This window comes from Uloborus diversus, chromosome 3, assembly GCF_026930045.1.
Source record: "Uloborus diversus isolate 005 chromosome 3, Udiv.v.3.1, whole genome shotgun sequence".
NCBI lineage: Eukaryota > Metazoa > Arthropoda > Arachnida > Araneae > Uloboridae > Uloborus > Uloborus diversus.
The window spans coordinates 154,080,772-154,095,725 of record NC_072733.1 but is presented as its reverse complement, the minus strand read 5'-3'; the positions used below and the strand labels follow the sequence as shown (position 1 = coordinate 154,095,725).

General features: G+C 31.9%; 1 protein-coding gene across 1 annotated transcript in view; it reads left to right on the top strand.

Moving 5' to 3' along the window:
* The window catches only part of LOC129219000 (programmed cell death protein 4-like), a 53,723-nt gene that overhangs the window by 20,011 nt on the left and 18,758 nt on the right, over nucleotides 1-14,954 (top strand). Inside the window, exons 4-7 of the mRNA XM_054853319.1 lie at nucleotides 1,387-1,484; nucleotides 1,596-1,710; nucleotides 6,784-6,891; nucleotides 14,717-14,827. Coding sequence (XP_054709294.1) covers nucleotides 1,387-1,484; nucleotides 1,596-1,710; nucleotides 6,784-6,891; nucleotides 14,717-14,827 — 432 coding nt within the window. The remainder of the gene's footprint in view (nucleotides 1-1,386; nucleotides 1,485-1,595; nucleotides 1,711-6,783; nucleotides 6,892-14,716; nucleotides 14,828-14,954) is intronic.

The following is a 14,954-nucleotide window of genomic DNA, read 5'->3' as shown; positions in this document are numbered from 1 at the left end:
TTTTGTGCTGTTGTCGATCTTGGGTAAATTTTTATCCGGCGTAAACACTAGAAACTTCTCTGTGGTATACTTTTTGTAACAGGAAGAGTATCGAGTATTTGATTCAAATAAAACTTATTGGGGATCAACTACTTGTTGCAGCTCTTTTTTGTCTCGACTGCTGTATTTGGGAGGGGGGAGGGGCGTGTTTGCTTCCCATTTTTTCCCTCTTGACAGCAAGCTGTGAAGGCTCTAAGAATTGGTTGTACATTTCTGCAGCTTTTATAATTTTCAGCTTTTTGTACTTATGGATATGAGCATTAATAAGCCCTTCTAGTGGCAAAATGTTTCCCAAACTTTGGGAAAATCTTGATTTTGTTAAAGAAAAACAAACAATAAAAACCACTATCGTGCAAAATTTACAAAAGCTAGACCACAAAGAAGACTAATCCCCCATTGTACCCAGAAGGCAAAATGAAATGAGGTGGGGGGGGAGGAATTGAGGTGATTTATGAGAGTAAGTATATTTTTGGGTATTTGGATTTAAAAGATTAATAGCAAATTTGGGATATTTCAAAAAAAAAAAAATTCTACACGGCTTAAAATGAAATGTAACTTTGAACCCAAAGGGGGGAGCAAAAGCTCCTTTTAGCTCCCCCCTTGGATCTGCCTTTGCTTGAAGACTACGGCACTGATCATGCAACCTTTTTATAGTTTTTTGGAAATTCGTTTACATATTGTGCAGTGTATAAAAAATGACAAAATGTACAACTTTGAAATTTTTACATTCTTAATAAATTACAATACATAAACGAAAATTATGTGTGTATTTATTCATTGATATAAGTAGTGCACTATTAGTGTTACTATAACTAATGTGAACTTATTGCATTTAAGCTTATGTTTGAGTTTTTCACTTATGTGCAAATATCACTTGTTTGCAAAATGTACTTTGATCCCTTTGTTCGCGCATTAGTGAGAGGTCACTGTATATACATATATATATGTATACACACACATAAGGGTCTTTTTTCGAATGTAACGTGTGCTGCCATGTTCCTACTTGTACTTGACCATTAAACAATTAATGAAAGAAAAATGTGCCATTTCTTGTGTGGGCTTCAGTTAGAAAAGCATTTCATCAATGCAATACTATAATTTCAACATCGAAACAAGAAAGCACTTTCACTATTGTCCCTCTTCCATCTGTAAATGTATCTGTAGATTGATGTTGAAACAGTTATTTTTAGCAGAAGCTTGAAACAAAAATTAAAAGACTTATTTGTTAATCTTTACCTATAAGTACCAAATGTTTTGTTATGTTGAGAAAAATTTTGTACATTACAAATAGTATTTTCGATACAAAAACGTAGAACTATTATCAAAATGTCATATTTCCTATTATAGGTGCTTGGCAATTTTGTTGCAAGAGTTGTGGCAGATGATTGTTTGCCTCCAAAATATATTAAGAATTCTAAAGGAAGATTTGATTGTATTCATGCAAGGTATTGATTCAAAAAATTCTTTATTTTATTTTTTAGGAAATTTATGTTTTTTGTTTCTAATGTTTCAACTAGAAAATGAAATTCTTCAATTACTGTATTTAATTTTATTAGAGCTGCTCTTGAGCATGCTGAGGCGCTTCTTAGCATGAAACATGGGTTAGTTCGATTGGATAATGTTTGGGGAGTTGGTGGAGGAATGAGGCCTGTAAAATACCTAATCAACCAGGTTTGTTATTTTCTACATATGCAGTTTATTACAAAATTTTTAGTTTTAATTTTTATTCCAGTGAATTATTTTAAAATAATTTACACTATTAGCTGTTCAAATGCTTTTGCAAAAAATATATTAAGCCGATATTTTGTAATGTGCAAATACAATTGTTGATACATATTATTTATCTTCATTATCATTTTACTTTTGAACTTATGCTTTTAAATTTTCTTTCTTAATTAATAAATGCCCTGAAGCATACCTAAAACTATCAGATTTTGCAGCAGTTGCCATTACATTCACTGAACATCTGTGAAAGAAAAAAAAAGGTTTTTTTTTTATTATTATTATTTTCTAGTAAATTTTACTTTCTAACCATTTTTAATAAGTAAATTGCCATTTTTCATAGAAACAGTGCAAATGAAAGAATTTTAATATCAAATTATATTTTGCAACCATGAAGTGCAATACCAAAAATGAAAAAGAGCCATTTCATTGTGCCCAATTTTTCTTAAATCTACCAACATTTTGCTGAAAAAGCCGTAAAACCTTAAGGTATGAGGTAAAGTAGCGATTGTTTTCCTCTATTATGTGTATGCCTAAATAATTATTGATTATATCTCAAAATTATTTGCATCAAAAGGAAATTTTTCAACCCATCTCCTTTTTTTTCCTTTACAACACCTGTATATTGAAGTGCTTAATCACTTTATATCCTGTACTGAAGTTGAGATTTTCTCTTTCAAAGTGTTTAACAATCATCTGCATAGTGCTTTATAATTTAAATATTTAAAATATATTTTCAACTTGGTTAAAATTTTTGAGCAATATTTTAGCAGGTATGGGAAAATATTGGTAAATGTAAACATTGGCTATTTTTGTTTTCTTTAAAACATGGTGGCAACAGAATCAGGAAGTTTCAGGATTTTAAAGCTCAGACAAAAATTGAGAAGTTGTATTTTTTTGCAAACTTTGAAAATATATGGGAATTTTTTCTTCACCTTTCAATAACTCATATCCTCTGGATTTTCAATCATTTCTCTGTTTCCTTATTCATAGCTTTTAAAAGTATTTATGAAATTGCTTTAAAAAATATTTTGATGTCATATTGTGTTTATATAGTGTGTATATACAGGGTGTTCCAAAAATGACTGATACATTTGAAAAAACGATAAAAACTAAATGAGCAGCGATAGAAATATACCTTTTGTTGCATTATGCTTCAGACAATAGTAACAGACAAACTTTCAAAATTAGTTACAATGTTCCTCAACAGATGGCGCTGCACATATTTTAAAAGGTATGAAAGAAAACACAGTCTGTAAGATCTCCAAAATGACCGGCATATTTGAAAAATCAATGCTACCCATTGAGTTTTTATTGATTTTTCAAATATACTGGTCATTTTGGCGATCTTACAGACTGTGTTTTCTTTCAAACCTTTTAAAATACCCGCAGCACCATCTGTTGAGGAACATTTTAAATAATTTTGAAAGTTTGTCTGCCTGAAAATTTATTATTGTCCCAAGCATAATGCAACAAACGGAAAAAAATTCTGTCTCTGCCCGTTTAGTTTTTATTGATTTTTCAAATGTATCAGTCATTTTTGTAACACACGGTATGTATGTGTTTTATAACACTTGTGTTCAGTAGACGATTTACCACATCAAAAATCACAATTGCAAGGGACCCTGATGAGAATCTGTTCATCTGTAAGCAGAAATATTGCATTGCGGTTTACTTTTTACAGATTTGAATTGAAATTCACCTATGTTCACTTGTTTTTTTGGGGGGGGACCACAAATTGGATTACAACTAACATTGTGAAATGAGGTGATTGTTAACAATCCAGTATCCAAGATTTCATAAAGGGGGGGGGATTGGTTTCAACGTTTCTCTTTTACATTTTTACCTACATTTTCGGGAAAACACAACAGTGTGCCAAATATTTCATATATTTCATTTCTGTTTAATGATCACAATGAGGGGCATAGCGGTAGCCAGGTGAGGGGGGGAGGTCCAAACTTCCAAAAGCCTAGATTTTAAAGGCCTAGGTCGATGAAATGTTTTTAAATTTTGTAATTTCATTTCAATAAACTCCTTGTTTTTTCAAACATTGTCTATTTTTTCCCTCATTCAATGTTCTACATTTTTAGTTCACCAAGAGTTAGATTAATTTTGTTCTTTGCATTAACAATGTTCATTTCCACTTTTTATCACACAATATTTTAACTGGGGTAAACTTATCAGAAGTGAAAACTTTTGTTTTCTCCTTCTTTTACACTACAATCCTGCTCCTTGCTATTCTTTTATTTTCTGTGCTATATTGTTTTCTATTTGAAAAGTGGAAAACGAAAGTTTCATGCAAAAAATTTCAAGATGCAAAGAATGATTATGTTTACCGAGAATCGCTTGACTACAGTCTATTTTTGTTTATTTAATGACAAAATAAACCAGCAATGATTTTTTTTTTAAGTTAACTATAACCTTCTTTGTTTAAAGTGTATTTTAAAAGCTATTTAATAACAAATAATTAAATGAAAAAGTGATGCTTTGTCAGTATTTAGCAATTTATTGCTTATGGGAAAGTACCAGCATTTTTTATGATTTTATCAGGCCTATATGGAAGCCAACTTTTGTGCTTAAACTTTAGGAATGCTCCAAAACTCTTGACCTGATACACAATAATGTACAGAATATTCAAAATGAATCACTTCTATTTTATTGTCAATAGTATGTTGTTAAAAGAACAAACACATGAGTTTTTCAGCTGTTTAAAATTGAGTTGTGTAAAATGTTCTTTCAATAGAGAAATATCTCCAAAAACTGTACAAAGTAAAACCTCTCTATAACGATAATCTCGAGACCTGAAGAAAATATCGTTATAGACAAGTTAGTATTATAGACAGTGTTAATATTCATAAAAACATTCCCCTCCCCCCTATATATAAAATGCATATGTACAGTCAACCCTCGATAACTTGGAAGTCCCTAAGGACTGGCTAAAATGTTCGAGTTATGGGAAGTTTCCACTTCAGTCTTAAGTGTTTGAGATCTAATGAAAACTTCAAGATAAAGGAATATTCGAGTTATAAACTTCAAGTTATCAAGATTCGACTGTATTATGTCTTTTTTTAAAACTAGATTTAAGTAATTTAAATTTTTGATAATATATAAAAGGGTTATCGTTATAGACAGATTGAAAATACCTTGTGTGAATGAAAATTTTGACGGGAACAAAGAAAAGATTGTTTTTGACAGGTAGTATTGCGAACAGTATTGTTTAAACATTCCAGAACTCCTAATAGGGGTAGGGTGCATCGTGATGACTCAAAATCATATAGCATTATGGGCTCAGAAATGCTTTCCTGAAGCGGTGTACACATAAGTGCCATAAAGGAAAAGAGGCTGTAAGTGAAAAATATTTTTAATAATACATGTAAAAAAGCAAAAGATACACGGGTCAAAGTAAGTATTCAGAGTTTTTTTTTCACTGGCAACATTGCACATGTTGGGAAAGTATTTCTGACCTTCTATTGCTATATGGTTTTGAGTCGTCAGTCTGCATCCCGCCCGTCTTAAGAGTTCTGAAACATATATCTGGGACGCCCTGAATATATGTATATGTGTGTGTGATGACTTGAAATCATATAGCAATGCAGTTTTGGTACAACATTTGCTCTATTTCCTTCAGTTCAAAAAAAGCACAAGTATTTCATCCATTCCTTTAACAAATTATTATTTTTTTAATGTTGAATGAAATTATAATTTTTGTGTTGAATTATAGCAATTGCAGCATGTAGTACATTGCTTTATGTTGAAACATTAATAAATAAAAATAAGTATAAGATGTGTGCTAGAGATTCCTTAACCTCTTCCTAGTTTCTTTCTTTCTTTCTTTGTTTTTCACAAATATGGCCAAAAAGGTCTCAAATTTTTTTCATTTCATTTTTTCATAAACTATATATCTATAACTGCTTTGCTAAAAAAGTAAACTTAATAAAATCAAAATTAATGACTGTAGAACAGTTTTTTATTATAAGTTAAATAGCAAATTTCCCCTGCATGTAGACTTCTTTTAACAAATTTCGCCTAAATGTTGGCATTTTTCGAGCATGCTGATTTCACAATGAAATGAGTTTTACAGTTAAGCTATGGAAATGACTTGTAGAGAAAATATTTATAGTGTATAAAATTAGTTATGTAAACAGAATTAATTATTAACTATGCTAAATAACTAACTTACATTTACTCCAGGAACTTTTAGTATGGTATATTTTGAATCAGGGCATGAGAGTCAGTCTAATCTCACAATTTGGACAAAAATATTGGGTTTTTCTTCTCACTCTTTCATTGTTTTATTTCCTTTTTAGATAACGTATGTAACTTTGCCTTGGTAGGCATGGCTTTTTTTTTCAGTAGATGATCACAATGGATTTGGTAGAATTTCATGAAACAAACTTTTGCAACTATCAAACAAATAATCGGATTCTGTATCGGAATCGGAATCATTTCTTAGCCTAGAATCAGCCTTTACTTATTTAACTACATCAAAATTATTTTCTATTTAGAAACCTGTAACTGATATTTTGGACAGTAAGCAACCTCATAGCAACCTTGGCAAGAAAGCTAAATGCTTTTGGCATGAAAACATGCTCAAAACAGAAAAATGTTCCACTATTTCCTTTCTAGACCAACATCTATTGACTAAAACTAAATATATTAAAATTTTGGGCAAAGCAGTTAAAGCAAATTGAGAAGAAAAGTTGCCCGTGTGGCGAATAGGCAAATCAAAATTGGGAGAAAAACTTTGCCCAAGTATAAACCTGGGTAAAACTGGGAAGGGGTAAGAAATACAATTTATTGACTATCAATGAAAGTAGTTGGGCCCTCAAGAACCAGATCTTTTTTCTGATAGGTTTGAAAAAGAAAAACCAACAAAAAGTTCAGTCAAAATGAACTTTAAAATGTTTTATTGTTAAAAATTTGCTGTATGGGAATTTAAATTTGGATTTTACTTTTTTATATTATTGTATGGATTGTTAAAATGTTTCTTTTAAGTTCTAACGTTTTAAAAAATTTGTTCAGATGCATTTATTACTAGAAGAATATTTATGTTCAGGAGATAGTGCTGAAGCTTGTCGTTGTATCCAAGAACTTGAAGTGCCTCATTTTCATCATGAACTTGTATATGAAGTAAGATTCCTTTCATGCTTATTTACAACATAGTGCTTAGTAGTATGTAGGCAGAAAGAATTGTGTAAATTGTTTGAAAGCGCATTTTAAAGCTTATTTTCTTTTATTTCATTGTAAGAATAAAAGCATAATGGTTAAAAAAAGGAAGGAAAATTGCACTTTACAATTTCATTTATCTAATCCTCTAATAAATGTTTGAAGCTGAAGAGGCATATTTATATTTGTTTTTTCAGTGTAAATATTAAATTATAATCAATTTCCATCAAAAGTTAGTTGTAGGCAAAATGTATAAAAGAGCTGTACATTGGTGTGCAAAAATTAAGGACAAGACGGTTTTTTCAATATAACTTTGTGCAAAAGCTTTCCATATCAACACATTTAATACCGTAAGATCCCCAATACGTAAGGACATGTGTAATGTAAGCAACACTTACTAAAAGAGAAATCAGAGGGATAAAAAGAAGCTTTATTGAAAAAGTAGCATGAGCGCAATGCTACTGAAGGCCGAAACATCCCTGTGATGGGTGGGTTTCACAGCATCTGCCCATGCTGAGAATGAGGGTGTCAATGAGTTGTTGAGGCATTGCTGCCCATTCGTCTTGTAGCGCCAATTGAAGCTCCCAAATCGTTACTGGTGGTAAGATTATGAGCTGCCAAGCGTCTGGCCAGAAAATCCCATACATGCTCGATTAGATTGAGATCCAGAGATCGTGCTGGCCAATCCATACGTTCAATATCCTCACTCTCTAAGAGCTGTTCAGCAGCTACTGTGCTATGACATGGTGCATTGTCGTCCATGAAAAGGAACTGCGAACCATAGCGCCTCTAAAAAGACGCACATAGGGAAGAAGAATCTCGTTACAATAACGGGTCTCGTTGGCTGAACCTGCGTCGAAGATGTGAAGGTCTGTACAACTACCAAGCATGATGCCTCCCCAAACGAGAACACCGCGACCTCCATACCTGTCCCTTTCAATGATGTTTGAGGGATGATTGCGGCTTCCCCGCTCTCTCCAGATGAGTATGCGATGAGATTCACTACTCAGACTGATTCTGCTCTCATCTGTAAAGAGTACTTGTCCCCATTCATTGTCTCTCCAATTCCGGTGTTCCCGGCACCACAGAGAACGCCTTCTCCGATGAGCAGGCGTTAGAGGTACACACCGTATAGGGCGTCGTGCAAACAGACCACCACCGTGCAGTCTTCTGACCACGGTAAAACACGATATTGGTCGTCCAGTCGCCTGTGTCGTGTGTCTAGCGATTTCTCCCACTGTCTGCCGCCTGTTTCTTCTGGCCTGTAAGACAATATACTGGTCATCAGCGGGTGTGGTTCCTCGTGGACGACCACTACTGAACACCCGGATAGCTGTTCCTGTAGTTTGAAATTGTCTCCAAAGTCGTGAAACAATGCTGTGAGCATCGCAGAAATCAATAGTAAATAACCTCTTAGCGATTAACTACTGATGCAAATCCTTTGAGAGCCCAGTATTAATTGTTCTGAAAAGCTTTTGGCCTTTTTTAAGCTTAAAAGGGATTTAAAGTAATAGAAAACTCGTATTTTCCTCAAAACAAACTTGATTTTTTTATTTCAATACAACAAAAAACACCATTCTACTTTTTTTCTACTTAGCAAGAGAATGATTTAAATATGCTACAAAAAAATTTTGATGCAGATCGTAGTAGGTACTCCGGAGATATAACTTATTTAATCTCCCAATTTAAAAAACATAAAAACTGACTTTAGATAAAGAGTGGCAACACCCAACTGTTCATAGGAATACTTTCTGTCATTCACACTGAAAGAGAAAAATATTAGCTTGAAATTGATACCAAATTCAGCTTAACTGAGTGAATAATTTGCAACTCCAACGAACTATAGGGGGCACTGCAGTCACTGTCTAATGGCGGACGAAAAAACTAAAACAAATGCACGTGGTAACGAAGAAAATGCTAATAAGCCTAGTAAATTTTGTTCATATGCATCATTTTTTCGCTTTATTCTTTTTAAATTTTAATTTTCAAAGTCTTGTTGATATTCTGACCCACATAGAAAGAAATGAGAATTCAAGAAGCGTTACTAAACGTCAAACATTAATGCAAACTGCGTAGTTCGTAGTTCTAAGCAGCCATTTTCACGATGTTGAATTCAATATTTATCAATTCTTGATAAAACTAAATAATAATTGTGGCCTGACAAGAATAACAATTAATGCTAGAAAATTTAATATGACATTACAAATTATTACCAAAAGATGATACTTCTTTGCTTTGCTTGGCTAGCGCTTATTGTTTTGCATTTGTAGCTGAGCTATTTCTCTCGAATTCCCGAATCGGTTAATTTAAAATTTTTCTGTGTCGATGTTTCTAATTTCTGAGTTACGATTTAATTATGTCATGTTATGCAAATCATCTACAAAACTCTTACGGATATATGGTGGTAGTTTTCTTTTCAGTTTGATTGACCGTTATTTCTTTTTACTTATTGAATTCTGTAATCTTACTACCATTTTATTCCACTCATGATAAAAATTAAAAATGGTTTAACTAAAAACGCGAAATCTCGCCAAGGCTACTTTGCTCGCACAATACTAAAACTATAACCCTAAATAAATTTGGCGAAACCTTTCAGCTGAGAATAAAAGGAATAAAGTAAATTCTTTCTGGGTTAAACATTTTTCATTTTGTTCGAAGATAATATATTCAAGAAAATATTTTGCATACTGTCCATTCCAACTAAATGCTGCTGTAAAATATGGTTAGTTAAATTAATTTAAGATTAAAAAAAACTCATATTGTTACAAATTCATACAAAACAATAAAAAATTTTTACTTTGTATAACGTTACCCAAGTTTGTTAATCCAGAGTTTTCGCTTTCACCATTTCTCAATCAACTCATATTTTAGAAGGAAATAAGGAAAACTAACATTATTTTGAGAAGCTCGAGAATACTACTAAGGGACGAATTAATTTCTGTACCTGAAAGCAAACTAAGACACATCAATTGCGTTAATAAATACTCAGAACAAACTGCCTGTGTTTGCGTCAACAGACACACGTGGAACGCAACGTGGCAATATTTTAGTTTCTTCGACAGTTTTGTAAATCACCGCAAGGTAGCGTATTCGAGCGCTGGAGTTGCGAATAAAGAAATTAGAGAGATTTTCTGAATTCATGCTAAAACGATGACTCCGAAAAATGATCAAAAATCGAATTTTTCAAAAATCTCTCCAAAGCGTAATTTTTATTCAAAGAATCTTAAAAAAATTAATTTGAGCTCTTCTCATAGGTATCTATTCGTAAAAAAACAATGGAAAAAATCGGAGACATGACAGCACAGCCAACTTTTTAATTTAGGCAATTTGACTTGGAATGATCCAGTACATAATGGGAAAACTTTGTATTTTATACTAAAACTTGCATTGTAACAGTGCTTTTTATTTTTGACAGTGAATTTGTGCCTTTAACAAAAACATGGAAAATGTTCACTTTTTTTTCTTATGAAATATTTTTTATTTGATTATAAAAAATATTTTTGATTAAATGAATCAAACTAAAAGGTTGACTGAATCAATAAAAAGATAAGAAAGCAATAAACAAATAATTTAATTAATTAATTAATGTATGAAGAAAAATGAGTGAGTAAAATAGTGAATGAATAAGAAAATAAGTGAATGAATGAATAAATATAAGTGAATTATACTAAATGATGGAGTGTAAATGAGTAAATAAACAAATGAATACGTTATAGTGATTTATAGTAAATGATTGAGCAACTAAACAAAATAAAGTTTTACTTTGCCTCATCCACTTTTCCCTGCATATACTTGACTATGTGTACACTATATTTAAAATACAAATAAGCTTGATATTAACTACAGTCGGACTTCCATATATCGAAGTAGCAAATTGCTGGAAAAAAATTCGATACATAGAAATTTCGATATGTAGAAACGATCTTAATTTATCATAAGTCTCCTAAAACATAAAAGTTTAAGTTTCGTGTATGAACCCCAATTTCTAATTTATGCGAGCATCTGATGAAATGAAAGTTAATAATTAAAAATTAAATGTGAAACATTTACTGAGCGCTGCATTGTTTCTAATAAACCAACTGTAATGTCGTTTCATGTTTTTGAGTGAAAGTTTTCTGTAAGTTTCAGTACTTTTATTATGACTTTCCAGTTTCTCATAACAGCAGGTACTGTGCTTGCGGAAATACTAAATTTACTAGAAATGACATTTTTGGGCCTTCAAACATCTTCATTCTTCGGCAATTCAGCTTCATCCGCAACATTAAGGGATTTTCGTTTAGACGATGGTAATCGAGAGAAAAGTAAAAAATCAAACCTATTTAACTTGAATGATTTTCACTGAAGCTAGAAAAACTACGAATGATAAACAAGAGACAAAAGGGATAACTTGAAACAGATTTTGCTTTAGTACTGGTTACATCTAAGATTTTAAATAAACTTGAGCGAATTTCAGAACTCTAGACTGGAACCACCACCTATCTACACACCCCTCAACCCAAGATTCCTTATGAGTTTCATAGCAACCTTTAGTGAACAGAATTTTCACCCCTAACCTTCATTTTTCATGAGACAAACATTTTTTTCATGAGAGTGGTAAAAAATCTACCAATGTCTCGAAAAAAATTTCGAAGTATAAAGATTTTTTCGATACATAAAAGCAATTTTTCTATGTAATGGACATGGAAGTTTGCTGGGATTTTGATATGTAGAAAATTTTGATATATGGATGTTCGATATATGGCGGTTCGACTGTAAGTAAATACTAAATCGAATATTAGTAAGTCTCAATGTTTTAAATGTTAATAACAAGTACTGTATCATTTTATAATAACAAAAATAATTTTTGTTTTGCAACAAAATATTAAAATGTGTGTATCAAATTTTGAAAGTGGCTTGTATTACCTACGCTTCTTAGTTATTAGGGGAGTCTATTCTCCTTATTATAGTTAATTTATTAGTTAAGTTATTTTTTTCCTATCTGAAATAGACTACATGTGCTACATTGGTGGCCTTAATTATAAGGACAAAAGAAAAATCATCCAAATCTTCACTGCCTTTGGTTGGAAAGTTATGTAAATTTTATGACTAGTAACTAATGGTAAACAAAACTTTTTTTATTACTTTCATTGGAAATACAAAGAAATTTCTTATTAATCAAAATAAGTTTGAATTTAGACATTTGTTTGATATGGACAAAATTAAAAGGATAGTTAGATTTCTGTGTTCTAAAAAACAAAATTTGTGTGTTTTTGTTCTGCAAACTGCACTACATTTCGATATAAATGCTTAGTAAGCGATTGGAGAAGTTTCACTCTATTTTGACTGTCATCCTGCTAGGCACTAAACTTAAAGAATTTGAGAACAGAAAAGTGGTTGCTTTAAAAATTTCTTGACATATACTATTCGACAAATCGCAACAAATCTGAATAGATAGAGATTGATCATTTAGAGCCTTCTCAGAAATCCTGACATAAAGGGACCGAAGACGAATCGGTTGGAAATCTTCTGTTTCTGTGTGTAAAACAAGGTAACAAGGCGAGCTTGCTCCAAAAAAACAAACATCAAGATCTATTAGATGAGAATTCAAGCTACAATGCAATGCTCAAACTGTGTTCAGCAGTGTCTGAGAAAGTTTTGCAACAAACGCAAACTATTCCAATATTTTTTGTGAAAGGCAGAATGAATTTTTAGAGTAATGTTCATGTACTGAGCGATGTTTTTTTAACCGAAAACACCGTTAATTACAAGTGGAGACGGCTTCTTCCAGCAAGATATGCTTAACTACATGTTTCTCAAACTTCAAAATCATATCTTGATTCTAATTTTGGGAAATTAGTTTGCTGGCCGGACAAGAGACTCAATCTAATTTTATTTGAAACGTTGTGAGACTTTCTGACACCCGAAGTATGAAAAAATTGTATTTAGTATCGAAACAAGAAAGAACACATTTTCTAAATCAAAAAAGCCATTATAAAAATTTCCTAGATTGTTCTTCAACTTCCATGATTTCAAGACTGATCAAGTTCATTAAAAAAAGAGGGAGACATTGTTAATTGCAGTAAAACCCCTTTTCAAGTGGACTCTAACGGTACAAACATTTATGTCCATAGCAGAGAGGTGTCCACAGAAGAGGGGTTTTACAATTCTATTTGTTTATTTTACATTATTCATTTTTTACTCTCAACTAAAATATCTTTTTAATGTACACTTTAATGTCTCTTTAACTTTTTACAAGTTTTTAAATATATATTTTGTCATAATCAATGCTATTTTATCAGGTTAGGTTACATCGAGTTGCGTTTCTTAACATGAATAGATGCACTAACGGACGGCAAATTTTTGGATTCATCATTGCCAAAAAAATTTCCACTCTGACATATGCATTTCTGAATACAACATGATAGAAGCAGCTTGCTACTGTTTCAGTTTTAATCCCCCTCCTAACGTACTTTACATAGTGATCGTATCCAAAACATCAACAGTTTTCAGCAATTCACTACTAGATTTAGGGTTTTTCATCTTGTTGATCAAATGGGTTAAATCTAGCACATCTTACTAGCATTAAATTTCGGTGTCCAGACGTTGACATTTCGACTTTGTGTTTGATAATGAGAACATAATCTCTATAATGTTAACTAATGTATTTGAAATTGATCTATCAAGAAAACAACATCCCTTTTTCTCCAGCAAACATTTTATCCAAAATCAAAAGCCAATCTTACAATACACTGGTTCACTGGTTATCCTTTCAGATTCTTTAATTTGAATCCCAGTCAACGAGTAAATGCTTTAAATCCAGATCTTTAAAGCACTGGAGTCTGGTTGCTTTTCGGATGACAAAAGGTTTTTATTTCATGCTATCATTGGTGATCATAAAAATTGTTAAATGTCATTAAATTCTCACCAGAGCAGCTTGCTTTCTGTCCGTTAAGACAGAGTTTTATCCTGCCGAACTCGATAAATGTAACAAACTTTCCAATGTTTAATTATTTTATTCTCAGTATTTTTTATTTTTTTTATTCCTAAATTCAGTTGTCCACAAAAAAAGATTCATGTAAAAGGCTTCCAAAATAGTGTCCGTATTTGAGGGTATCAATCTTAGAAAGGTTTCTAATACATTAGGCTCAATGCCTTACTGCTAGGGAATAAAAAGCTGTCCGCATAAGCGGGGTGTCCGTTACGAGGTTTTTAACTATACTACGGTTTTTCGGACCGAAACACTCATTGTCCTTATAATTTTGTCCAATTTTAATGGTGGTTTTTTTTAATTTATCATGGCAAAACATTAGTATTTTGAATTTTGAAATGTTCTTCATTCCATAATGATTTTTAGCATAAAAAAGCATTTTATGCATACATTTCACTGAATTACTTCTGAAATAATTTTTCTGTCTGTGCAATTTTCTGTTGTCCTTATAATTCTGACCACCACTACTACATAGTTAAAATATTGCTAGATAGGTGACACTAAAAGCATAGTAAATATTTCACTTCACCCCACATTCCCCTGCTATTGCTTACTTCCGATTATTTTCATGGTCAATGAAGATGACAAATTTTCTTCTAATGAAGCATATGACTGAATTCTTTAACGAGAAGAGTAAAAATTAGGTTACATAATTGAAATACCATTTCTATTTAATAGACTAATTTTCTCCTGACTATAAATCCTATTGATATAATTTGTTATTTAACAGTATAAATAAATGGGAGGAAATGCTTAAAAAATTTAAATACTTGTCATCTAGGTAATTATGAGGATTATGATATTATCTTTTAATTTCTTTAGGCTTTGATCATGGTCATTGAAAACATGCGTGAACCTTCGATGGATCTTATGTGTAAATTATTCCAAGTCTTGGCATCTAGTGTTATTGTCACCCCTGATCAAATGACTAGGGTGAGTTCTTCTATTATTAAATGTTATTCTATGTTATGCTGTTTATTCTCTCTGTTGTACGTGTAATAGACTGCTGGACAAATGCCGAAAGATGTCTAGAAATCAAGTTTCGTTTACCACATTCGGT